General features: G+C 34.3%; 1 protein-coding gene across 2 annotated transcripts in view; it reads left to right on the forward strand.

The window, feature by feature from the left end:
* The first annotated feature begins 3,939 nt into the window (after positions 1–3,939).
* The window catches only part of Sntg1 (syntrophin gamma 1), a 317,747-nt gene continuing 293,703 nt past the window's right edge, over positions 3,940–27,983 (forward strand). For both annotated transcript variants that reach the window (XM_076836043.1, XM_076836044.1), the window contains exons 1-2: positions 3,940–3,966; positions 12,967–13,101. In XM_076836043.1, coding sequence (XP_076692158.1) covers positions 3,940–3,966; positions 12,967–13,101 — 162 coding nt within the window. The remainder of the gene's footprint in view (positions 3,967–12,966; positions 13,102–27,983) is intronic.

A 27,983-nucleotide genomic window follows, 5' to 3' on the forward strand; every position in this document is an offset into this window, starting at 1 on the left:
TGTTCTCATTAATTTGGAAATAGAGTCTTTAGTGCCTTTAAATCTAATCAGATTAGCAAATCAATTCTGGAAACCCCCCAAACTAATTCATAATCCTTAGGATTCTGTTTCTTTAGAACCATTCTTGGTAGCAAACTCTGTATCAGTCTGTATCTGTATTTCTCTAGAGGTCTTCAGAGAAACTGAACTAGTGTATATGTGGCTAACATGATTATTATAGCTAGCAATTTAAAAATCTTTTATTAGCTCAGAAAGCTGGAAATTCTTAGGCAGAAGATGATGTTGCAATCTTGAGACAGAATTTCTTCTTAGAGAAACCTCTGTGTTTATTATTAAGGCTTTTTTTTTTTAATGAATTCAATGAGGCCCATCCACATTGTTGAGAATAATCTTTTTTACATAAGGTAAGCTGAATGATGATATTAATTTCTATAAAATACTTTCACAGTATCAACTAGATCAGTGCTTGATTGAACCACTGGACACCGTAGCTGAGCCAAGTTGGCATAGAAAGCTAATCACCACTAGTATTGAGCATGTTTTTACTCAGAGAATTGCAGTTTGACTATGGCATCTCTGTTTAAGGTATGGATGTGGGTGGTTTTGTTTTACTCCTAGTTCTTGTGGGTCATCTAAAGAAGTTTTGTTGCATATGTGTAATTCGGAGGCCAGGCCAAATGGGCAGCAGCTCCTTGAGGAAGACCATCTCTTTCAAGGGTAGAAGTATAAGAGAGCAGGAGGGAACGTGTGAGATCTCTAGCAAACTAGCATGTGGTCACTTCTACTCATTTATCACTGGGGTTGACATAAATAATTTTGCATTGTGTGCGTGTGTTGTGTGTGTGCGTATGGAAGGGGAGATGGAGGGTCAATCCAGTCCCTCATACGTACTAGGCAAGTGTTATACCACTAAGTCACATGCCTCACCCAATATAAGCAATTTTGATAGAGTCTATTCTATACTATTAAATGAATAATAAGGTTTATTGTAGTTGATGTATTGTTGTTGTTTCCCATATTGCTATGAGTTAGCAATGCTGATATAGCTGTCATGCAAATGCACAATAAAGTACAATAAAGTACATGAATGGCAGGGAACTGGGAGATAAATTTCACATTGTTGGAATAGAAATTTACAAATAAGAAAGGAGAGAATAGCATGCTCTTATGTTTACATGAGGAATATCACTATGAAATCCAAATTCATTTAATAAAATTCAGATCATATACAGAAATATTTATAGATAGTAATATCATGTATTGGCACATATGTATTTCCTTGCTCCATTAGTTGAGAATTCTTAGAGGAATGTTTGAATTAATCAATAAATGTGGGAGAATGAATATATCTCTTGTGCAGAATAATTCCAAATGAGTCAAGTAGATACTCTATCTTAAAAGATGGGAAGCATAAATACCCACCCATTATGTGTGGTCTGCTAATGTTGATTGAGCCCAGGGTGAAGAAGGGAAAAAAGAGAAACAACAATGGAAAAATCTGACCAACACTACCCCTGACAAACACTGATAATGTTGTCACATTGATTGAATTTATCCTTGGACTTTTTGGAATGAAAATGCCATTTTATCACTTCATTTTTTTTATCTTCTAAACCATAATTAATTATGAAAACAAAAATGCAGAATACTTCCAATTGAAGAACATTTACAAATCCCTGACCAGGACTCCTCAATGTCCCAATCTTTAAAAACAAGGGAATTCAAAGAAATGGTCACAGTCAAGCAGATCCTGAGAAGACAGGATTAACTATAAATAAAATCTGATATCATAAGTGTGACCTAGTAGCAGAAAAAAACATTAGGGGGAAAATAAAGGAATATGAAAGAAGATTAGCCTTTAGGTAGTAGCAATGTATCAATAATGTTGCATTAGTTGCACACAATAGTCATAATATTATAAATCTCAACACTAAAGAAAAATGGTTGTGGGGCTTATAGCAACTCAGGTACTTTCACATTTTTTTTTTATAAATCTAAAACCTTTCTAGTATGCATGCTTATGCTAAAAGATACACACTTTATGTGTTATATTCATTTTATAATTTATATATGCTAGAAATAGTTTTATGAGTGCTATAAAATGACCTCATAATTAAAATATTCTGAATCCCTTTTCTGAATAAACAACTAATATTATGTAATGTTTTCTTGAAAGAGGATGGAAAATTAGAATTTAAAAAATAGGAAGATAGGCTAAAATAGTAAAGGAAAAGATACAGCCCCTGCACAAATATGCCATTTTATTAGAAATAATGCCATCTTAAAATGTATATACCAAAATAAAATTTGGTATATGAAACTAATTATGAGGTTGAGTTTAGATAGTTAGCTAATATTTTATATATATTTCTGTAGTCTACAATTGGTAGCAGGAAAATGTTTGTAGACACTTCCAACTTTTTTTTTAATATTTTTTTTAGTTGTAGATGGACACAATACTTTTATCATTTTTATGTGGTACTGAGAATCGAACCCAGTGCCTCACACGTGCCAGGCAAGTGCTCTACTGAACCACAACACCAGCCCCGACACTTCCTACTTTTATATAAGGAATAAATACTAAAGTCTTCCTGCATTTACAGTAAAGGGATAACTTTTTATCTAGGTTAGAAATAGGCAGATATTTACGGGTTCTGCAAATGTAGTCTTCAATAATAACAACTTATTAAATATTAACAAAATGCACATGAACACTAAAATATTAAGTAATTTGTATCATCAAATGATTAATTTTTCACAAAATTGCATTTTTATTTGCAAATGATTTATCATTAACCAATTTTATTTTAATCAGTCACTTATACATTTCAGTAAAATAAAGACAAGCTCACAATCCACAAGATTTATCCAGGGAAAGTACTTCAAATATTAAATAACATGTTTGGTTTCTACTGAATATAACTGATCTTTTCTTTAAAAAAAAAAAAGAAAGTAAAATGATCCGTTAATTCAGTGCCAGTGTGGGTGACACTTTCCTCTCTATTTTACCCCTCTATTTTCCTCTCTATTTTACCCACTCACTTGGGTTGAGCATTCTCAAACTTATCAAACAACAACAAAATGTAAAAAGAAGGATAAAATGGTTTACTGTTTTAAAACTGAGAGTAATTTGGAGCAGTATCTTGAAATTGTACTTTGAAGTCTCATTTACTCAATGAATACAGTTTGGCTCTGCATTGTTTCCTGTCATAGTAGATGGGTATCAATTTTGTGTGACATCTACTTTTTTTTTTTTAATCATAAAATGAAACTAAACTCTTTAAAAGAACTTCTAAAAAACCTTCATATGATTTAAATCTACATCCATTATGCAGGTATTACATTGACCCTTAAATGAAAATCTGTATTATATATTTCATGCATTGATTTATCTTAATATTATGCACTCTGATACAGAGCTTCCTTGAATCATACTGTTTATGAATAAAATTTTAAGTTCCAGAGAGAATTATTCATGCATGTAGCTTTTTAATTAAAAAGAGAAAGATCAGTCAAGCTTTTTTTGAGAGATAACCAGATGAAAAGCAACACCTAATTACTCCTTTTTGAAGTTTCTTTCCCACCTGCAAACTCAGGTTTCAAAATGAATGGTGGCAATGAGCTAACCCCTGAGAAAAGAGGTTAGTCCTGTTGTAGATCATGTCTGAATGCCTGGCAGGGTGTAGAGATGCGTGGAAATACAGATTCTCCATCACACAAACAGTTTCAGTGTATACATATTTCACAAAAGCTGGGCGTGAAGACCTTTTCGTCTCCTTCTTTCCCTCGTGCCAGTAGTTGCAAAGGCAGTTTTCCTATGGTATCTGCTTCACCACTTCTTACACTTTAACAATGTTCTCTTCTCTGACACTCAATGCTCTGCTTAATGGCTTATGATTTCTCTCTTTCCAGATCACATCCTTTGCGGTGCCATAGCACATGGATTTCAGAACTGCCTGTGAGGAGGTAGGTGCAATAGCCTTCTGCCTTTTTGCGTGAGGAAAACACATTATATAAGCAGGACAGACTTGGCCCCACTTTTTGTGGGTGGAACACTGCGTTGGGCAGAGGATGAGTGAGTGACAGGATCCTTTTACATCCAGAGTACGTTTTCTTTCAGTAAAGTTAGAAAACCAAAGTATGCCTGGGGAAGCCCTGGATTTTAACTCTTTAGGAAGATTGGAGCATATTTAATAACTGAATTGCTCCTTTCCATCAACTAAATACTGTATGGTGAGAGGAGCTGCTGGAAGGAATTCTTTTCACATACATGTTTATAAATTAGAAGCCAATTAAGGGTTTTTTTTTGGGGGGGGGGCAGGCACTAAAATCCTACAAGTTTTGATTGTAATGTTTCTTAAGTATTTCAGTATTATTTAAGTATTAATATATAACAATTCAGTTTCTCTGCAAAGCTGCCATCACACTCTGGTATGAGTGAAAGTGATGCATTACTCTTTCAAGGATATTAAAGACCACTCAAGTGTACAGTTCAATAGTGCTTGGATGGGAGCCCCAGGGAACTTAACCTTTCTGTCTTAAGAAAAAAAACTATCTTTTTTCACTAAGCCTGAGTCATTCAAACAATTGAAGGTTTTTGTTTTTGTTTTTTTTCAGTCTTCAGGTAAAATTAAAATATTTTTAGGAAAAAAATTTGCATTTGCTTTCAAATTTTAAAGTATTTTTATTTTGTGTGACTCAACCAAAAACCAGCCATAACTAGATTACCCATGGTAGTGTTAAAATCAAACCAAAGAAATCATGAACTTTAGTCTTTAACACTTGTGAAGATTTTCCTTTTAGTGAAATGTCATGTACTTAAATTTCTCTCAGGAATCTGAGATAAACAATTGCTTATTTTTTTCTCTAAACTGATTGCAAAAATGTATTTAAAATTTTGTAAGCATTAGTGTTGAGTTTAAAATGTAAGTAAAATTCTTTTAGAAATCAGGTAAAGTACTTTTATCTTTTAATTTTTATGCTTCTTTCATTTTTAAACATTTAAGTATACTTTTTAAATATGTCTATGTTATCATTTTTAAAAATTACATTGTAGTTATTTGTTTACAAATCTTTCTCACATGCCACACTAAAAACTATTAAGGTCAAAATATATAATAACTTATTCATGTCTTAAACTCAGCACCTATTAGTTCATACATTTTTCTTAATTTAGTTAACATTTTATAGGCTTTGTGGGATAGTATAAGCTTAAATTTAAATTATGTCATATCTAATTTTAATTGCATACTCTTAATTTTGAATGTAGAAAATGTTCTGTTTTCATCAAATATTATTTTCTTTTGAGTAGCAAAGCACTCATTTAATCTGAATGTATATTGGTGTGAATAAGACACATGTGGGACCCATACAAAATTTATGTGATTAAAATGGATAGTAGATAATACTATTATAACAAATTATATATGTTGGACTTCAGAGACTGAAGTACTCCTTTTAAATAACATTGCTTTGACATGTTGATCTGGGGTACCCATCAGATTCTATTGTGACCTGTGTACCCTTGTTTCCATGGTAGTAGGTTCTCTTTCTCTTGCAATGAGCCTTTGGTGAATCTGTACCACGTTAGACTCTATCCCCATTTGGGAGTAGAGGTCTTAAGTTGCTCAGTACAGTATCCATGTGTCTTCTGCACACAGGCAAGATCGGCAGGAACACGGAACTATAAGATGCTCCAAATATGTAACTGTCACTTTGCCCGTGAGGAAATCTAGACATTTTATGAAATATCAAGTTTTATTTAATTAATGTTTAATTAAATAAAACTTGATATTTTAATTAAATTAATATTTAATTAATTCATTAAAAGTAAAGCTATTAATGTGTAACTTAGAACTCCTAATAATAAGTTTAAAGCTCTCTCTAGAGTACTTCATTGCTGGAAATTATATTAGAGTCAAAGATATATGGAATATATTATTTCCATATTTTTGTTTTCTCTTGACTACTAATAAGAAATAAAAATGAAAACCTGATGCACATGAGATCAAGGCAGACTATTGAATTGTGGATATCAGGAGGTTTCTTCTCTGTAAAAACATAAAGAAGAATGAACACATGATATCATTTTACAAGCACCTTGAATATGTAATATAAATCCATTTTAAATAAATGATTTATTGATTAAGAAACTTCTGCTCTTAAAAACAAAATGTTGCAATTAAAAAAATACCCGGGATTTAGAAGTCTAGTGAGAAGCAAAAATGAAGGAAGAAACTTACATAAAATGCTTTAGGGACCAATATAAAATATAAAATTTAGCAGAAAAATATACACATAACAAGACATTATTTAGTATACATATAGTCAGCCTCTTATTACCATTATTCTGCTTTTAAAAACATTTCATCAGAAAAAGTGTGTATGTTCCAGCCAATGTTTATTTTCATTTTTTCCTCACTTTTCATATTTGCCTTTATTAAAGTAAGACCTACATCTTTATGTTGATTATGAAGCTACATATTTCTTTTAACATATACAGTCTTTCGCTGAATAATGGTACTTTACTCTTTGGCAAAATACTTTGTCACCTGGTGTCTTCATAAACATCTCAGCTTATGTGAGTACCATATGAGCTTCCCATAATGATAAAAATCACCTGATAGTGTGCTTCTCAGACTTAGATCCACTTTTACATAACACATGACTATGTGCAATAATTTGTTCACGTACATAATTTTAGTTCTTTCTATGATGAAATATAATCTATGACTATGTTCCAATTGTAGTTCTAACTTCCTTGTTGAATGTTTAATAATTTCACTACATGAGATAAACTGGAAAAGACAGATTAGCAGGAAAAAAAATACAAATATTTTAATGTACCAGAACATAAGATCCACACACAGAGTGGGAGTTGCAAAAGTGAGAAAGTTGAAGCTTAACCATTCTCCTCACAGGGGAGAGGAGAGTAGGGATATAGGTGATCCAGGCAATTTCAGAGGGCTAGTAAATTATTTTGTGGGCAGACATATGGGACCAGGACAAAGTTCCTCTAAGCTCTAGGCATGATGTTTTGCTTTGAATCTACCTTGTTGCAACCATAGTTTTGCCTTCTCTCATTAGTACAATTTCAGGAAGAAAATGTAAAGCAATTGTTTTTGTCTTTGGGAGCATCTGATTGGATAGATATGAGAAATTTGCAAAATGCCTCTCCCTGTGCAAGGAGGTAGAAAAACAAGGAAAGATCAGAGGGGACCTTAAATCAGAGGCATGTTTGAAAGCACCAGTATTATGGGTGCTATTTTTTCAACCCCAACACAATTACAAATGTTGAAAGAAATTCTGCTAGGATCAAACTACTATATTAGGCCCTATTAATTAATAATCATCCGTAGTGAAAAGAGCAATAGCCTATTATTAAAATCTTGTAATAACAATATACAAGAGGAAGCTAAATAATGCTGATATTGAACTAAATACTTGTGATGTCATTACATGTGATGCCAAAATAGAGTACTGATGAGTTTCAGGGACAGATAAGTATTTTATGAAAGCATGAATTCAAAAGAGTGAGGACTCATCCTTGGATGAAATGATTTCAGAAGCTTCACATAGAAAAAAGCCTTATACAGTACTTGAAAAAAGACTAGAATTCAGCTAAGGAGAAAGCCAGGATTCAAATTAATCCAGAAAGGGGGCAGGTAAAAGAGAAAATAGAGTTTGAAGCACGTTGCCTGGAATAATATTCAATGCACTACTGCTGTGATGTAGTAAAAATTGCATATTACTTAAGACCACAGATTTACAAAACAAATTAATTTGTATTTGTCAACCAAAATATAGAAATACCTGCAAGAGTATTTGCAGTTTTATATTATTGTTTCTGCCTGGTTTCTTACGTAGGATATTGCAGATTTTCATTTCAAAATTTAAAGATGTAGACTTTAAAGTTCCAAGCAAGCACATTTTGTGTTTTTTTAAGCAACAAGAACAGAAATTTAACAGTTATTAATTTTTAAGAAGAAAGTAGATAAAGATTTACTTTTTAAAGTTCCAAAATATGTACTAAGTTGAAGCAAGTATAAAATTTAAAAAGTTTAAATGTGGCATTTGTTTTAATAACAAAGTAAATTCCTGAAAATTTATAACCACATTTAATTGATTTGGAGAAAACATAGCATTCTAAAATATTGCCTTTTACATAATTAAGAAATGTCACTTTTCAATCATTTATTTGTGCAAATGGTGTCCAATGTGGAATCTATAAAATCCAGGTATTATACAGGATTGTTAAACAGGCACAGGAAAATAATATTTGAGTTACAACATTTTTATGAATAATTCCTTCCTTTAGAATTTTATTTTGTAGGTGTACTTTAAAATTTATGATTTTGTAAGATATTTTTACATTTTATATATAAGCACATATTACATGTATTTATTCACTTACATGTAATGAATAATTGTTAATTGCTTCATGTTAATAAAGAAAAAGGAAGATGGTGTATGTTGTAAGTTGATACTAATATTGAAGGCCAATAAGTGTTTAGATGATTTCTAATTTTAAAGAGTTTGGTTCCTTGGACCTCTGAAGATGTTGTAGCTGTGGTTTCTTTTAGTTTGGACAGCACTAGCAACCACTCCCACTTTCAAAAGAATTCCAATTCTTATCCTCTGAAGAAATCATAATGGAGTGGAGATAAAAATCTCTTCCCACATCATATAGAGTCCTATGCCCTCTATCAGCATGACTTTAGGGAAAAATTAATAGATAATTAATTAATAATAGATATCTTGAGAGTGGTTTCTTATCTCCAGTGTTCATTGCTTTGACCCATGATGAGCAGCTGGTGCAAGATGATATTTTCCTTTTCAGAATTATTCACACTACATAAAAATTAGTTTTTTGCTTTTGTTATTTTTATTGTTTGCATTTTTTATTTGTTGTTTTTATATTTATTCATTTTGTTTTGTGCTAAGTTTAGAACTCGGGACCTCAAGCATGCCAGGTAAATGCTCTACCACTGAGCTAAAACATCAGCTCCATTGGAATATTTTGATAACCAAAATTCTATCCAGTGAAAGATGCAAAGGGCTATACCATCTTATGCAGGATAATTGGGAAGATCTCCCTAAATAACCTCAGTATAAGTGAGACCAAAGCAACTACTACAGAACACAGAATCTGGTTTCAGCAGTCTGGCTTTAGTTCTGCCCTATAACTTCATCTCAGGTCTTGTTCTATCTGTGAACGCAATTGCACTGGGTTTTTGAACAGCAAAGCAAATTACTGTTTCTTTGCATTTAGTGAACACATCTGAGTAGTTATTAACAACAAATAAATGAAATATGTGACAATATTTCTTTAGTGAGAATCCCCATGCCCCCACTCTGCTCTTCCTCAGGAGAGTGCCCTGCAATCAATTTCCCCTACTCTTTTAATGTCCTAAAGGAACTCTAAGTGCAGCTGTTTACCACTCCCTAACATCCTCTGCCCAGAGTGTTTGTTTCTGATAACAGTTACATATTTTCACTTTCCCATTTACTTTCCATCTTCTGCACTGCTGTAAGAAATTAGTTAGAACATACAAATGTGAGCATATTATTTCATCACTGGCATGTTGCCAGGGTATCTGCATCATCTTCAAACCCCTGCCAAATTCTACAGGAGCTTGGACCTGCCTAATCTTCACCCAGCACTTCTTCTCCCACTCCTCTGATGGCTCACACAAGCCCAGTATAGAAATTGCCTTTTGCTTCCGTCTTCTTACATCCCGTGAGATAGGCATACTCATTTTTCCCATTGATTAAAATACCTTTGGATCCTCTTAATAATTGCTTCCCCAATTTATTTTTCAGAAGAACTACACACGTCTTCTATCAGTCCTCCTTGAAACCTCCTCCTCTCAAAAATCTCTCATTGCCCTCTATACAATGCTGCCATCTCATGTATCACGTCACGTCATATTTATATACATATCTTTTGGTACTGTGGATGGAACCCAGTTGTGCTCTACTACTGAGCCACATCCCCATACATCCCTCGACCTTTTATTTATTTTTCTTTTGTATTCAGACAGGCAGTTCTTGAAATCTACTTTTTAAAAATTCAATTTTTTTTTAGATATACATGACATGAGAGTGTATTTTGACTTATTGTACATACATGGAGTACAACTGACTCAAATTAGGATCCCATTCTTGTGGTAGTGCCTGATGAATATTTTCACTGATCGTGTATTCATAGATGCACATAGGAAAGTTCTATCCAATTCACTCTACTGTCTTTCCCATTTCCATCCTCTCTCCCTCCCCTTCCTTCCCTTTTGTCTACTCCAATGAACATCTAGTCTCCACCCTCCCTTATTTTGTGTCAGCATCCACATATCAGAGAGCACATTTGGCCTTTGGTTTCTGGGAATTGGCTTATTTCATCTAGCATGATAGCCTTGAACTCTTGGTCCTCCTGCCTCACTCTCCCATGTCTCTGGGATTACAGTACAACCACATCCAGTTATGTACTATTGTAATAAGGAAGAACACTTTGAAATCAAAGACTATTTGTCTAAATTCATGTCTGATTCTCTGCTAATGTAATACAATATTTGCAAAAGTCACGCATATGTGAGATTTTAAATGCATTTTTACGTGCACAGCTGAATTTTCGTGGTAAAATATATTTTAATGTCAATTTGTCCTCAGCTTTCTGAGCACAAGCAGAACACACATTTTATCGGTGGTGGTGGTGGGGTGTTTCCTTCTAATGAAAAGCTGCTTAATTATTTTTTTTGTAAATCTTGATATCTCAGGACATGATCGGGAGCTCAAAAATCTGTATCCTGTTTTTCAGAAAGTTATTTAATAAACTGGGGACATTTGTCACATTACTTGAGCAATGCTAACTTGGGCCACATCAGAAATGAGATGAGAGAATGCTCCTGGCTCTGTGGAGCTCTTCAACATTTTCCCTGCTGATCTTGTACATCTCTTTGATGTGTAACAATAATATATTTCTGAGCTTTCAGGGAAAAGCCCCTTTCTCATCCTGAAGTTGAAACAGCATTACTTGTGATTACCAGCTATTCCATTACATATCTGGGGAAAAAATTGGCCTAGAGTCTACCTTTCATTGAAAAATTGTCCAATGTTCTCAATTATGATGACTTGGCTTTGATGTATTATTTTATTCCCCCACTCCTCCCTGTGTCCCTTAGAGTGTCTCTGGGTTGGTCCCCGGCCAAGATCACACTGGAAGCATGAAAGAATTGTTCATGAGAAAAATTCAGAAAAACTGTTTTATACTAAGGGAAGTATATTTTGCTTGTTCTGAAATATTTTTGTCCTCTGGACATATCCAGTTGAATGACACTGGTGAATAGATTAATCGGCATGATTTAGTGAGCATCTGCTGAGGGCTGCTGCCAGAGATGAGAAAAGAATGTTGTCCTTGCTCTTAGAAAAGCTTCTGTACTTCCTAAAAAAGACATGCCCCCTTTAAAATACTTACAGGCTGGTGTATGATTGTATGTGATATAGAGGGTAAAATGGTGTGCCTCAGTACATGTGATAAATCAGTTTGCAGAAAGAGCTAGCTTTGGAAGCTGCAGTATCTAAATATATGCTCGTCAACATTCTGGAAAATTCTTCCAAGGAAAGAAACTCCTAAGAATCCCCATGGAAAATTATATTACACAAGAAAACCTGGTATCATTTGTCTGGGGTGATACACCTCTCAAATAGTAAGGATAAATATGCCTCCCTATGTATTATCCATTCATCAAGAATGATTCAGTAATTGATCAAACAAAAAAGGCATTTCTGAAGTAGTCATTGCTCCTGTTGACTTTTTAGTTCATAATAAGAATTAGAGATTATATTCTGTTTGACATGAATTTTGGTTCATAGCATGACAAATAGGAATGCTAAATGCCCTTGCTAGGGTGACTATAATAAAATCAAGGTTTTTGAGGCTGACAAGATCCAGTCTTCTTCGGTGATCATGAAGTCTGTGATTTAAAGCTCTGTAGTACAAGGTTCAGAAGTCCTCACAGTCTTTTCTTCACATTTTCCAAAAATATGCGAAGTACGTTGATTCATTTAGGAACAAAAATTTGGGGACTTTAAATTAGGATCTGTTTTACATCATTAATTTAGATAATTCACTTACCACTTTTCCTCGTTCCATCTGAAGAGCCAAGTGTGGGACAAATTGGAATGCTAGTATAGAGCAGTTACACTAAATGTCAAGTAGGGTCAGGCACAGTGGAGCATTCCTGTAATCCCAGAGGCTCCAGAGGCTGAGGAAGGAGGATCCTGAGTTCAAAGCCAGCCTCAGCAAAAAAACGAGGCACTAAGCAACTCAGTGAGACCCATCTCTGAATAAAATACAAAATAGGGCTGGGGATGTGGCTCAGTAGTTGAGTTCCCTTGAGTTCAATCCCCAATATGTTAAGTAGGTATGTGTCCAGCTGCCAAATTTTATGATGGATTCAGAAAAGTAAATTAGTGTTTGTCTAGGCTTGGGCAGGGAGAGACAGAGGTATGCAGTTATTTTACAAATGTTCAAAATGTTCTAGAATTGCTCATTTTGATGCTGGTACATCTGAATATTATAAAAAATGAACTATATACTTTAAAAAGTCAAGTTATATGAAATGTTAATTGTATCTAAATAAAACTATTGCTTTTATGCTAAAATTATAAGTAAGTATTCATATAAACTCTTATTATTTTTCAAACATAGTACAGTACTTTTGCTATAATTCTTAGTTTTCAAAATTTCATGTGGCATCGTTGACATAATGTCCATAATCCATGCATCTAATTTGTTTAAAATGGTTTTACGATTTCTCTGCACAATAAAGTAATAAATATCAGACTCACCAAAGTATATATTTCCCAGCTGTGAAATGTTATTTAATGGGTTTGGCTGTAAATAGGCCATAAAATTATAACCTATAACTATACTTTGTTCTCTTTTTTCTTCTTCTTTTTTCTCTAAAGACAAAGACAGGGATTTGTTTGCTGCAGGATGGTAATCAGGAGCCTTTCAAAGTCCGGCTGCACCTAGCCAAAGATATTCTGATCATCCAGGAGCAGGATGTGATTTGTGTGTCTGGTGAGCCTTTCTATTCTGGTGTAAGTAGCTCTTCCTTTTGTTAAGTTGTTCACTTTTGTCTTTTTTAAGAAATATTTATTCACAGAACATTCTACGTATATTTTTCTTGTTCATTCAGAGCCTAGTCAATGGTCCTACATGCAATTGTTGTTCATAAGGCTAAGCCATGCCCCTGTCTGAGGACTTTGCTGGATCCACAAACCCATCACCTCTAGCTCGGTGTCTGTGGGCTCCTGGTTGTCATCACAAGGACATTCAGCTTTCATAGGAGTGACTTACACTTGCATTTTCTGATCATAGAGAGTGTATCCTACCTTCTCAGACAAGGGCTAATTGAGAAGGTGCCAGACTGTGTCCCATACATTTGTTTTATCTTGCATCACTTTGAACCCTTCTCCCAATGCCAGTGAGGCAGGAGGGTCTCAGTAGCAGTCACTGAACTCGTGGTGAATGACTGACCCTCAGATTATACCTGAAGGATTCTGTGGACCTCCATGATAATGAATTATACCTAAGTGTTAGGCAGCTCTTCTCTACAATTCTCTATGCTCTTGATATATCAAGCTGTGCTTCAGAAAAGAGTCATAAATTACTACACAAACTGATAGGCGTATTTTCTAGCAAAGAGGTACAGCTGTGGAAGACATCCTTAGGTGAGCTTAGACTTTACTTAACAAACAGATTTTATCATAAACAGGGCAATTTCTAGAGTTTTTCATTCATTGTACAACCTCGTTAAAGACATCATTTTAACAGGATTGCCATATGTGATCTCAGAAGAAAATTATAGATAGTATCAAACGTTCTGCTCCCTGATTTCCCCAGACATCTACAACAATTTAGCATGAAGATTTAATTTGTACCTTCCTAACAGACTTACCTCCGAGTGCTTTGCTGGTGGTGAATAATGCTGAATTGGAGTTTTCACATCACTTCTTACTCACACCCTATGGGAGTCACACAAGGTCCTAAGTCAATAGGCCTTTGCTAACTGAAGATAATGGACATTTTGCAGACTGTTAACTATTCTTTTGTCACAGACCATTTAAATCATCCTGAATCATGGACTTGGATGTCAAGGCTGATTAAACTGTTCCCACGGGGTTGCCCTTTCCTCCTCTTGGTTAATAACAGAAGAGTGATAGAATTTTTTTCTTTCTTTTCCTTTTTTTTTTTTTTTGTGAGAAGAGGTATATTCACATAAGTCTCTGGAATAAATAAATCACACCGTTCCTGGATCAGTTAAGTGTAATGAGTAAAACTCAGTATTTTCACTGAAATAATGTATCGATTTTAATTTTGCAGTCAAGACACTAACACACATAGACCGAGTCTCCTTTTTGAAGATAAATTGTGCCTATAAATAAAGCTTAGAATTCTGGGAAGAATTAAAATACAGTTAAGGGGAAACTTTTAATTGTAATGCCAACAAATATAAAAAAGTGATGGACTTTCAACAAAATACGAATAACATAATGATTATTTTTCACTAACTTTATGGTTAATACAGAGCTTTCTTTGCAAGACTGAAACAAACTGGTGATCATTGCTTGCCTAACTTTTACCTGATATTCCATATGTTCTAGCTGGTACAGAGAGTAAGAAAATAGATATACACAGCATAATAATTTTAAGGAAAGAGTTAAAATTGGGTTATTTGTGAATTTCATAATGTAAAACTGAGAAATTCCAAATAAATCTACAAAAAAATAAAATGACACACAAGTGTGGCAAGGTTACTAGAAATAATGATGACAATCCAAGTGAATTCTGTTTCAATAGCTGGTAACAAGCAATGGAAAAAAAGAAAAAAATTGTAATTTATAGTATGTCAAAATATAATATATTAGGAAATAATGTAACAAAAAATGTATATGGGGTCTACCCTGAAACTACAAAACCATAATAAAAAAAAGTTAAATGAAATGAGAAAGTAAATGGAGAAACACACCATGATCATGAATTGAGCACTAAATATTGACAAGTTGTCATGTCTTCTTAACTATCACAAATTAGTTCAAAACCCCAACATATTTTTATAACTGTACATGTTGATTGTAAAATTTTCTTAGAAATGCAAAAATACTTGTAATAGCCAAAATTATCTTGAATAAGGAGAAAAATGTTGGAATAATTACATGTCTTGATCTCAGAACTTGCTGTAAGTTTTTAAAAATAAGCAAAGTGTGATATTTTCATAAATATGGGCACATCAACCTGTGGAACATTAAAGATGGTCCAGAAATAGAACCACGCAAACCTAGTCAGCTGAACTTTTAAAAAGTTACCATAAAATACACATATCAAGGTGCTGGGGCTGGGTCTCAGAGGTGGCATACTTGCCTGGCCATGTGTGAGGCACTGGGTTTGATTCTCAGCACTGCATATAAATAAATAAAATAAAGGTCTATCAACAACTAAAAAATTTTTTTAATTACACATAACAAAAAAATTACCATTTTAGAAATTTTAAAATGTGCAGTTCAGTGACAAAGTGTACATGCCTTGTTGTCACAAGTACCACACTATTAATTTCCAAAATATTTGTCACCCTCTACTAATTAGTTGCTTTAGTCCTCATAATCCCTGTCGTACATTTTGTCCCTCCATATATTGATATTCTAGATAATTTATATAAGCAAAATCATGGAATATTTGACCCTCTCTGTATCTCACTTAGCATAATGTTTTTGATGGTCTATCTATCTATCTCAAAGAATTCATCATAATATTTTTGAGATACATCTATCTCAGAATTTCATTTCCAGTTATGACATATTAGTTTTTATTGTATTTATATACGACTTTGTTTACCTACCCCTTCAACAGTGAACTACTATCTAAAAGGTTGCTTCAAACTTTTGGATCTTTCTAAAAGTTCTGCCCTGAATGTAGGTATGCAAATAACTCTGAGTCCCAATACTTAATTCTTTTGTGTATATATCCCAAAATAAAATAGGTAAAACAGTAGTTCTTTGATTAATTTTTTCAAGGAACTGCCTTACTATTTTCCACAGTAGCTGCACTCTTTTCTGTTCCAACAAGTAGTGCACAAGGCTTTTAATTTCTCCACATTCTACTCCAAATCTTTTATTTTATGTGTTTTTGATAATAGGAATTCACATGAGTGTGAGTTGGAATCTCATGGTTTTCATTTGCATTCTTCTATTTATTAGTAAGGTTGATCATTGTTTTATGAACTTATTATCCATTATATATTTCTTTAGAAAAATGCCTCTTAATATCCTGTGCCCATTTTGGTGGTGTTATTTCAAAGTTAAGTTGCAGGAATTCTTTATTTTGCATAGTAATCCCTTATCAGATTTGTGTTTTGCAAATGTTTTTTCCTAACTTATGGATTGCCATTTCACTGTGTTGATAGCTCTCTTTAATGGAAAAAGCTTAGTTTTCATCGATTCTTCTGCATTTGGAAACTAGTTTTCTAACACCATCTGCATCTGGAAACTTTTGTAAAAAATAATTTACTATATATGCAAGGTTGCAGTGCTGTGCTCCATATGATCCATTGAACTTTGTATTTGTCTTTATACCAGTAACACACTATTTCATTTTCCACTGTATCTTTATTAAGAAATTTGAAATTAGAAAGTATGTGGCATCCAGCTTTGTTCATTTTGCAAATTGTGTGACTATCTGGGATTCCTTGAGATTTCATATGATGTTCAGAGTAGATTTTTCTATTTATGCAGAAAACGCCAATGTAATTTTTTTAGGACTTTTATTGAATCTGTAAATCACTTTGAATGTTATGGAAGTTTTAAATTTTTACAACTTCTGATCCATGAGCATGGGATATCTTTCCACTTATTTATGTGTTTGCTACTACTGAAATTACTTTCAGTAGTGTTTTGGTGTTTTTAGTGTACAGGTCTTTCACTTCTTTGGCTAATTGTTTACTCTTTTAGACTGATTATATTGTTAGAAAATTGTGTTTTTAAATTTCTTTTTGGATTAATAGAAATGTGAATTTTGCATGTTGATTTTGTACCATGATATTTTACTAAATTTGTTCATTAGTTTTAAAAGTTTTTTTTTTTTTTTGCAGAATATTTAGGTGTTCTACATAAAAGTTTTTATCATATCTGAATAGAGATCAACTTACTTTCTCATTCTCAATTTGGGTGCCTTTTTAAATTTTTCTTGCCTAACTATTCAGGCTTGAACTTTCAGTAATATGTTGAATAGAAATGGTTAAAGTAGGCATCTTTGCTTTATTACTGATCTCACAGAAAAATATTTGAGTCTTTCAGCTTTGAATATAATGCTTTTCATTTATGGTCTTTATTATGGTAAGGTGTTCTCATTCTATTCTAGATCATTGAGCGTTGAACTGGTGTTGAATTTTATAGTGAATAGGTGTTAAACTTTGTCAGATGCTTTTTCTCTATCAATTGAGATGATTGCATGTGCTTTTTCTTTTTTTTTTTTTCTACAACTGTTCACTATTCCTTAATTTCAAGTGCTTCATTGGACTGTCTACCATAGTCTGAAAATAATAATATTGTCATCAGGTGTTTAACCTTTAGGGAGAAAAATAAGATTACCATGCTGAAACCACCATAAGAATATAAACTTATATATAATGTAAGTTTTCCTATTCTACAATAGGGAGGAAGTAGATATTTATGTTTCCAGACCCATCTCATGAGCTGAAGGCTGCTTGTAGATTTCTTATTACCTGAAACTTCTGGTATTCCCAGCTCATGCTAAGAGAAATCTCCTAGACAGTGAGACTCACGTATGACAGTGGAACAATCCTGGGCTGTGGAGTTAGTGATGAACCTGACAATATATCCACAGCAGAAATAGAGGCGGCAGTGTACTCCTGAGACCTGACATTGACCTACTGACCATAAAAAATAAACACTGATATATGAGCCTAAGTAAAAAGCTTTTAGATGGCAATGCACAAAACTGAGCAATTGGAGGATTACAATCAGGCAAAGTGTTAGGGTCTATAGTTCAATCATTACTAGAGACTGGACAACCCCCAGGTATCCATGTTGAGTGATTCTGTTGACTCCTTGTTCTGAAATCCTTGATATCTACTAGGACTGAGCTCAGTTGCAGGAATCCAGATTGAAAATTGATGGTAGGTATGTGAGCAGGACTTTATGAGAAGGGAGGAGAAGGTGAAGGGATCCCTGGGAAGAGAATTTACCTCATAAACTGGGTTCTGAGACTCATCACATAGAACTGTGTTGAGTACAGGGGGCAGCACAGAAATATTGCAGCCTGATGAACTGTATTAGCAAATGATGTGGAGCTGAGCTCTAGAGACTCCATCAGAGTAAGTTCATTATGAAGATGATTTAACAGTAACCTGCATCAGACAGGAGATGGAGATGAACGTGGGGCATCTATGAGTTTGCAGTAGCTCTCATACAGAGTATGAGGACATACAGAAATGGGGTAGAGGAAAAATAATCTAGCAAATTTACACATCTGACACTTTTTAAGTATATGTGTTAAACACACACACACACACACACACACACACACACACACACACATATATATCACATATATTTAGTTGTAGTTGGGCATAATACCTTTATTTTATTTATTTATGTTTATGTAGTGCTGAGGATCGAACCCAGTGCCTCACACATGCTAGGCAAGTGCTCTACCGCTGAGCCACAACCCCAGCCCCATATCTGACACTTTTATTCCAGTTATATGCAGAAAATTTTGTAAACTATAGATCATTTAGAAAAGCATGTAAACATTTTCATTTACTGGACATAGCCAGAATTAAAACTGAAAGATCCCATGCATTTACTTTGACTTTTGTCAGCAAAGGAAGGTTCCATTTTTACCTCCATGATTTCCATGAGCTATGTTACAAGAAGATTCTGTGATTTGTTCAGAGATTATAATTGAAGTTTCAGCCTTGAGTCCGTATCAGATGAAGCCTGTAACATCTGTGATAATTAGAAAGAGTAACAGAATGTAGACAGCAATGATTCAAATCTATAGGTACACAGAGTGACGATCAGAATTAAACATCGCAGTTGTCATATAGACATGTTAAACCATCAGCTAAACATAAAAGAAGTCCATCATCTCCCCCTGATGATCCGAAATCAAACATCCAGCTCCTGTGGTCCCTGTGAACCGTTTGCCATACTTAATCAGAGATGACAGTGACTGTCCTCGTGTTGTTATCCCCTTTGATGTGCCCTGAAGAAAAAGGATTAAATTTAGCCTCTGCTAGTTTTAAATATTAACAAGAATAGTTTTAGAAGGTCAATAGAACTAATATCAATCCAAGATTACTGAGTGTTTTACCACAGAGATACGAGTTTAAAAGATGTTGCTATAGAAAGATAAGAAAATCTTGGAAATTAAATCACAAATATGGCAGAACTGCCAGGTACATCTTGTGTGTGTAGTCAATCCCACAGCAGTGTTTTGGCTGGCATGATTAGACTTAAGTATCAACACGACTCCCTCCTGTTTTCCTTGTGGGAGAATACACATAATTAGTTATCCCACCAGTGAGAACACAATTTCCTGAAGGTAAATTTAAAAGAGCATACTGTCATTTAACCTGGGAGTCATGCTACTTCCCCCGCAAGTGTGAAAGGATGATTTTTTGTTTCATTTTCCCACATCAGAGATCCGTTCACTGGAGTCCAACAAAGAGATGAGAGTTTGTGCATGCACACCTGCATGACATTCACATTATGTGTGTATATGTGTGTGTGTGTACACACACGCACATATGTATATAGTTTAAAATGCTCATATGGCAATGATTGACTTTTTAAATGTTTTGAGACTTAAAATATTCAATTGACAATAAAGATCGTATATACAGTCATGCTGTTTAACACTGGGAACAATTCTGAATAATGTTCTTGTGGGAACATCACACAGTGTACTTGTATACTTCGTCAGTGGGCTACATAATCTTATGGGACCTTTATGTATACAGTCTGTCACTGACTGAAACATTACATGGCACATGACTGTTTTCAAGATGTACATTCTGATGGTTGGCTCATACAATAGTGTGTAACGACTTTTACCCAGGTTGTATATTAAATCTCAAGATCTTGTTTATTTGATAATTGAAAAATTCATCTATACCTTTTGATTTGGCCTGTTCCCATTCCCCCAATTTCTCAGTTTCTGGAAATAACTGTTCTACTCTCTGTTTTTATGGAATTTACATTTTTAGAATCCACACATAAATGATATCATGCAGGATTTGCCTTGCTATGCCTGACTTATTTCACTTATACTATTCCCCACGTCTGTCTAAGCTTTCACAAATGGCAGAGTTTCCTTCTTTTATGGCTGGATAATATTCTGTTGTATATGTATACCACACTTGTTTAACTATCTGTGCATCTATCTGTAGACCCATGGACTGTATTCTATAAAATTTGATCAGTCTTAAACATAGAAATTTGATTTTCCCAAATCTGTTTTAACGGTACATGGGGTCACTGGGAAGTAAAACAGAGAAGCTATCAGTTTAATTCTGTATTAATCACTATTCATGTTTGATTTTATATGAAGAACAAAGTGTTTTTCATCCATTTTTGAACTTTTGGGGAAGATGCCTCCAAATGGACTGAAAATACTAGGAAAGGGTGTATTTTCCAATTAAAAATTAATAGTAATAGTAGCCCATTACCATCTAGAGAATGGACATTTCTAATAGATAATAAAATAGCCTAATCTTAAAGCCTAGAGTGTCCCTTCCTTTTAGTCTTACAGAGATTGCTAAGTTTGCAAAGCAGTGCAGGAAATCTCTCTGTCATACCTTAAGTGGTGTTTCATTATTAGGAGTCAACCTTCACCACTAGGACCACTGACATCCCTAATTTCCCAGCTTCCTTATAACTAAATGAGAAGCATAATATTTTCTTTGTTTCTTTACTAGTAAATCACATTATGGTCTAACTAAGTGGGTAATTCATAAAGATTAAATGCTTTAATGCTTGTAAAATGAGCACATAGTAAGGATTCAACACATACCTTGATTCACATGAAACATGATAAAATGTGGATATGTATACACATGTTAATAACACAGAATGCAAAGGTCAACATCAGGAGCTGCTTCCAAAGGATATAATTTAGATATCATTTCTTAAATATGAGGTAAAATTTGTAAGATACATGTGGGGAACAGACAGTTTAATCAGATGTGAAATCGTGTACACAGTTAACAAGTGTTGAAAGTGCATCTGGTAATTAAGGGTTGTGAGTCATGGGACACTGTTAGTGGCTAACGGTAGGGTAGGATGTCAGTAGGGTACAAAGTGGATTGGTGGGCTGTAGTGTAAAGCAAGAATCTGAGGAGGAAGATGAGATTTCAGGGAGCAGTAAGATAAAAGTTGAATTGAGATATGTTCAGCTAGAGTTGCTCCTGAGAACTCCATCAGGACAAACCACAGAGAATGATAGATGGATATGTAGCTCAAAATAAATGAACAAACCAGTATTGGCTTCACAGACTTGTGGGTAATTGGAGTTTCCACTGAACCTGTTCACATTTTTCTCTCCAAGCCTGATGGCATTTATTGCTCTTCTCTGTTGGCATGTTTCCTTCCTCCAAAAAACCATGAGACTCTGGAGAGTGTGGTTGTACGTTAATCATTCCAGTAGTCTCTTCACTTACACAGCACCAACCTTTGAATAGCATGCGATGGGATTTATAGTGAGGAGGAGGTATTAAGCTGGAAAGGGAGAAAGCTAATTGATTCAAGGGGGTGAACTGTAGAGGAGCCACTATGTTCCCTCTACTGTAATCTGGTCTCAGCCAATTCCATTTGTGACTGATTCAAGGGTGTGGAACAACCTGAAGCCAGATCAAAATACAACAGTACAGAAAACATGAAGAAGTGTTGACAGCAGCTCAACAAGGTAAGGAGAATGATAGAGAGATGTACATATAGAAAAAAAAAACACAAAAAAGCCTTTTGTTCCCCCATCCTTCTGTATTTTGTTCAATATTGTTGAGCATATGAGTTGGCCAAGAGGCAACCAGTGGAGAAGGACTGTGGAGATAAATGATACAACAAAACAAATCGTCATTTAAGAATTAATTAAACTTAGGAAGACTTACACAAAATCAGTTTCTTCTCAATCGAGCAGAATATCATCCCTTCTCTGAGCATTGTATGGAAATAATAATATGTAGAACTCATCTTAAGGCTTTAGGTAAAATAGCATCAGGATGAAGGATACTAGGAACATAGGAAGAATATACTGTAGTCATCCCTGGGCCTGCAAGGGAGTGGGGTCCAGGACCCCTATGAATACCAAAATCTGCATATGCCAAAGAGTCCCTGGTGCAAAATGACACAGTGAGGACAGACCTGACTTAATAAACATGAAGTAGAAACCATTCTTCAAATTTTGAATTTACTGGGACCTATACTTTGAGTTTCAAATTTGGATTCTTCACTGGACTAGCTAAATGCTAAATGCTACTGTATGATAATCCCGTGTTGCTGGTCAGCAATAGTGAGCTGTAGCTTCCATTAGTCAAGTAATTACCAGGGTCAATGACTGATACTCTACCATTGTACTGTGATGTTAAACTATGGTGTTCAGTAGGTTATATAAATTAAGTGCACTTTCGAATTAATGGTGGGTTTGTCAGAACATGACTCCATCAGGGTGTAGGGGATGCTGTATTTGCAAGTACCTACACACATCTTATGGTATAGGTGTTCACCAAAAGCTCATGTGTGAGACAATGCAAGAGCATTCAATGGTGAAACAATTAGATTATGAGAACCATAAACGAGTCAGTAGATTAATCCACTTGAATGGGTGGTAACTCGAAGAAGGTAGGGTATAGCAGGAGGCATTCATTTGAGGGTTATATTTTATTCCTAGTTAGTAGAGTTCTCTCTGCTTCCTGGATATCATGTGGTGCTTTCCTCCTCCATACCCTTCTGCCTGATGTTCCAGTCTCACCAAGGAGCCAAAGTTATGGATGCAGCCAACCATGTACTGAGCCTCTGAAACTGTGAACCCAAAGGAATCTTTCCTCCTAAGTCGTTCTTGTCAGTCACTTGGTTATAGCTGTGCAAAGTTGAATAAGACATGTTTCTATATGCTTTAATCATCTCTACATCTTTACTATTTTTTTTAAAGTATTGATTTCACTCCACTACTGAGCTACAACCCCAGCCCTGTACTTGTATAAATACACTATAAGGGATATGTACATTGTTATAATTCAGCATTGCTTAAAGAATAAGGACACAAAATGTACACATGTTCAGTAGAGATGTAACTTTTTTCCAGATATTTTCTATCCATGGTGGTCTGAGTTTTTTGATACAGAACCTGTGGATATGAAGAGCTGACTGTGTATCAGTTTGATTTTACATTGGGCAGAGTACAGTTGGAGGATATTATTAATCAATTGGGGATGCATAAATATGCATGACACATTAGATTATGGTGGCAATCAAATTAAATTAGAGTGATAATTGGAGAAAATTAACATTGGAAAAACACTTAATCTTAAAAAATGTAGGCTGGACTAGTTTAGGGGTGAAGTGTAATGACATCTATCTCAGAAATGACTCAGTAAAAACAGTATCTCCATCAATATCTGGACAGAGAGACCAAAAATGAGTGTAGCATATGCATGCATTTAGTTAATTTTAGATTAAGATTATAAATTGTACATTTAGACATTCTTACATGTTTTTTTTTTCAAAATACAAACTGGAAAAAAATAACTATCTACTTTTATTTTAACCTACAAAAGTAAAGTTTGGAACTTTTGAAATTAAACTAATAATGAGAGATTTTTAACTCTACCTCCCAAACAGCTTAGAGCATTTTTTTTTTTTTTTGCCTTTTCTTTCATTACACATCAGTAATTTTTTTGTCATGAGATGGGCAACAGTATGAGAACTGAAGTTGATTTAGAAAATAGATAATCCTTAGTTACACTTACTAATGAGTTATATTGTTCATATTTACAAATTTATTGATGAGTTGACTTACAAATATGCAGCATATTTGTACAAATGAATTTTTGTACTATGTTATTTGAGTATAAAAGTCAAGAAGGATGCAATCAACTATGTGCCCTTTACCAGGTCAAGAAATACTTTCTTATCCCTACTTTCCAGGTCCTCAGAAATCCCTCATTATTTAATTTGCTCCCACATGGAAAAGCTGGTTTTTATTTAAGCTTATAATTAATTGTCTTTATCTGTTCATTATACATAAATTATATATCTGTCCCTAAGCTATATTCATAAATGCATGTGTGTATACTGTAAATAAAGAGATAGAAATGCATACATGCATAAATAGATGGATATAGATAATAGATAGGTGATAGTGTTTAACAGTATTTAGTTGATTTTTTCCCCACTTCACTTTTAAAAAGTTTGAAGATATCCTTTATTTCATTATGTTTTGATCAGTCAGTCCCCTTGTTGAATTTTAGACTTTGGGAAAGTTGGCCATGTAGCTAAGTATTTTTGTTTGTAGGGGCTCTCTCCTCCTGCTGAGTTCATTGAAGAATTAAGAGTCCTTGCCTGTCCCCTGCCCATCCCACACTGCTCTGTGGTGATATGCATTATCACACTGATGCATCTATATTAAGGTTTCCTTGCTGCTTGGGAGTCACAGGACTTGTATGTGAGGGGTTAAGTATTTCTTCCAATTTTATGGAATTCTCAGCCATTTACTAAAATTCTGCCTATCTTGCCTTCTCTGTTTCTTCCCTCAATGCCATTTCCTGGTCAGAGGTTAGATAAGCTCTGTTGATTTTTCCTTCTGTTACTCTTCTCAGGGTTTGCACTTACTGGTCCCTTTGTGGAATACCAAAGGTAATTCCTTCAGATTACTCTTCAGCTCTCTTTGGTTGAACCCAGTGTATTATTTGAAAGGTGTATTGAATTTCTCCTTCTGTTTGTTTGCATTTTACACTTCTAGAAGTTCTATCTATCCCATTTTAAAAAATATTTATTTAGATGTTGATGGGCCTTTATTTAATTTATTTATTTGTATGTGGTGCTGAGCATCGAACCCAGTGCATCACACATGCTAGGCAAGTGCTCTACCACTGAGCTGCAACCCCAGCTCCTCTGTTCTATCCCACTTTATATTTGTCTCATCATATTTTATATCACTGTCTTATATTTGTACCTCTTCCTGTCAGTCGTATTAAGCAATTCCATTTAAGTGGCATAGCCAGGCTCCAGGATCTGCCATTTTTGGAGATCTGTCATTTGTCCCTTTTGTTTTGCTGCTGTCTCACTTATTGGGCTCTGTTTCCTCCTGTGATTTTTCACTGTGAATTCCTGTTTCTCAGCTCTCTCTGGGGGAAATTCTGTATCAATTTGACTGTGTAAATGTGTTACAAAGAAATTTGCATTTGTTTCTACCAGGTGCCTGGGGATACTAGCGACCCAGATAGTCTTTAAACTAAATTCTCCATTGAGGATTTCAGGACACAAGTAGAGTCAATCTCATCCCAAATCCGTCTGTGGGCCAACTTATGTTCACAAACTCTTGGGCAAATTGGTTTTTAAGTTTTTCACTCAGAGTTGAATGTAAGATGAGCAAGTATTCTACTATAGGAATTTGGTCATAAGGACTAATTTTTCACATTCACTAAATAAAGTAGACATACACAAGAAGGTGACTACAATGCAGCTCCTCCCCTGGCCTGAGACCTTAGAGTGGTAACCTTGGGTGGGTGAATGAAACCTGCTTCGTATTCAATGACTTCTTTCCTGTAGATTTTGTACTTTGTCATCACTCCTGACAGTGGAGACACTTTTCTTATGATGTTAGCTACACATCTGATATTATTCTTGTTTACTTATTTTATCCATCATTTTATCGCATACTGTCTTAGAAAGTATATTTTATTGAAAAATCATGTCAGACCCAAGGTTAGTTTTGGGGTGTATGCATATGCTGGGGCATTTTGTTTGTCTATCTGCTTTGTTTTTCTGTTTGTTAGAAGGAAAAAATGATCAATTCTGAAGACAGGTCTGGTTTCTAACCTCAGCCCCCTACTTGCTAGCTTTGTGACCCTTTGTGAGTTAATTGCCTTCTCTGAATTTTGATTCTTGTGAGTGAAAAACAGAAAGCCCCTACTATACATAATTTAGTGTGAAAAAAATTAAATGATATTTTATTACCTAGGTTTTTCTTAGAGGGAAACAAAAAGTTTCATCTCTTCTCTTTTTTTCTGCTTTTTAAATATGAATGTGTGTTTCTTTTGGTTCCACTGCCTCATTTAAGGTCATAGATGTTTGCTAAGACAATGAATGAATGAACTGATATGGATATTTGTTCCTCCTTCTAAATCATTTTGCCTAAATATTTGATCCTGGATGTGCAATTTGAGCCAGTTAAATAATCTTTTTGTATAGAAGAAAACAAACTTCTCACCTCACAATAACCTTATGTGACTTAGTAAGTGCTTTTTGTATGCATAGGAGTTAGTTTATAGCTTATGAATGAAATATTTCTAAATATGATAATGATGTAAAGAAGCTTAGGGACATTATAAGAATTATAGAATTACAATGTTTTACAATGTTTTGTAGAATATCATTTTAATTAAATATGTAATATTTAAATGAGATTAAATAGGAATTGATAGATTAAATAGGATTTGAACATGCATTGTTCTAGAAGTGATCGGTTCACATTGCAGAGGAAAATAGATAATAATGTGAAAATAAGGTTAACATAATTTATGCAAATAAATTGTAGTAACATACAAGTAGGTCAATAGGTGAAACATTTGGTCAAAATCACTCATTATTATTAATCATGTTTTTGTGATTCCTCTTCACGGAGCAACTTTATCATTTGTCTTGTAGAAATTTTTAATTAAAAAAATGATATTTTTCTCCTTTCCAACATAAAACTTAAGCCATTCTGTTTTCAGTGCACGTGATTGTGGTTGATATTGATAAGCACATTGCTCATAATGAGAGCAAACTGCTATCTGTCTTCAGTGCTTAAATAGTGAGGCACATAATATCATCACATTTTCTTTGTAGATCAATATTTCCACCTCTATCTACAATGGTAATTTTTAATGTTTAATTATTTCAGATGGTACTTTTTGCCTCCACACTCTGTAATACCCAAATCCATTTTAAACTTTTTGTAGTGATCATTATAGATATTGCCTTTGTACTGAACATTGATTCAGTGGTAATCTGTAGTTTGTGAGGTAGTTCACTGTCACATTGAGTATTTCTGGAGTACCATGGAGATGTTGTATATTGTTGTGCATGTGCACACGTATGGAGTGGCTCATTGCTTCCTGTGCTTCAACCCATTCTAAAACTGCTGGCAACACCAATACTTTCCTGTGGTCAATGTGGAGTAGACTTGAATCCACATGACCAACCTGTTAAAGTTCTAGGTGAGTAAGAAAGAATCTGAAGGAGAGTTTCCAGCCTTAAGACTATGAACCATGTTGTGTGCAGTAAGCAAACTGAATGATTTATTTAACTTCCTTTATGGCTTTCAATAATATAACTAATAAATGAATTGGGATTATTTAAGTTTGGTATGTTTCAAATATTATCTTACATCTGTTTATGCTTAGAATGTCATAATTTATGGGATAGCCTAGATAAATTATTTTAATTTTATATCATATCACTATTTTGGAAGTGTGTATGCACCATTGCCTTTATTGCATAAATAAAAAGTTGTTTTAAATCCATTTTTTTAATCTCTAAGGATTTATTGATCTTTAGAGTGAGAACTGGTGGTTAAACTCCACAGAAAAATAATACACTGAGCTGAGGGAGAATGAAAACCTGAATGTGGAATATTTGTGGAATGTAGATAAAGTAGAATTGAGAGAGAACTAATATGAAATGCATGTATTAGAAAATAAAAA

Source organism: Callospermophilus lateralis, chromosome 16 (genome assembly GCF_048772815.1).
Source record: "Callospermophilus lateralis isolate mCalLat2 chromosome 16, mCalLat2.hap1, whole genome shotgun sequence".
NCBI classification, from domain to species: Eukaryota; Metazoa; Chordata; class Mammalia; order Rodentia; family Sciuridae; genus Callospermophilus; species Callospermophilus lateralis.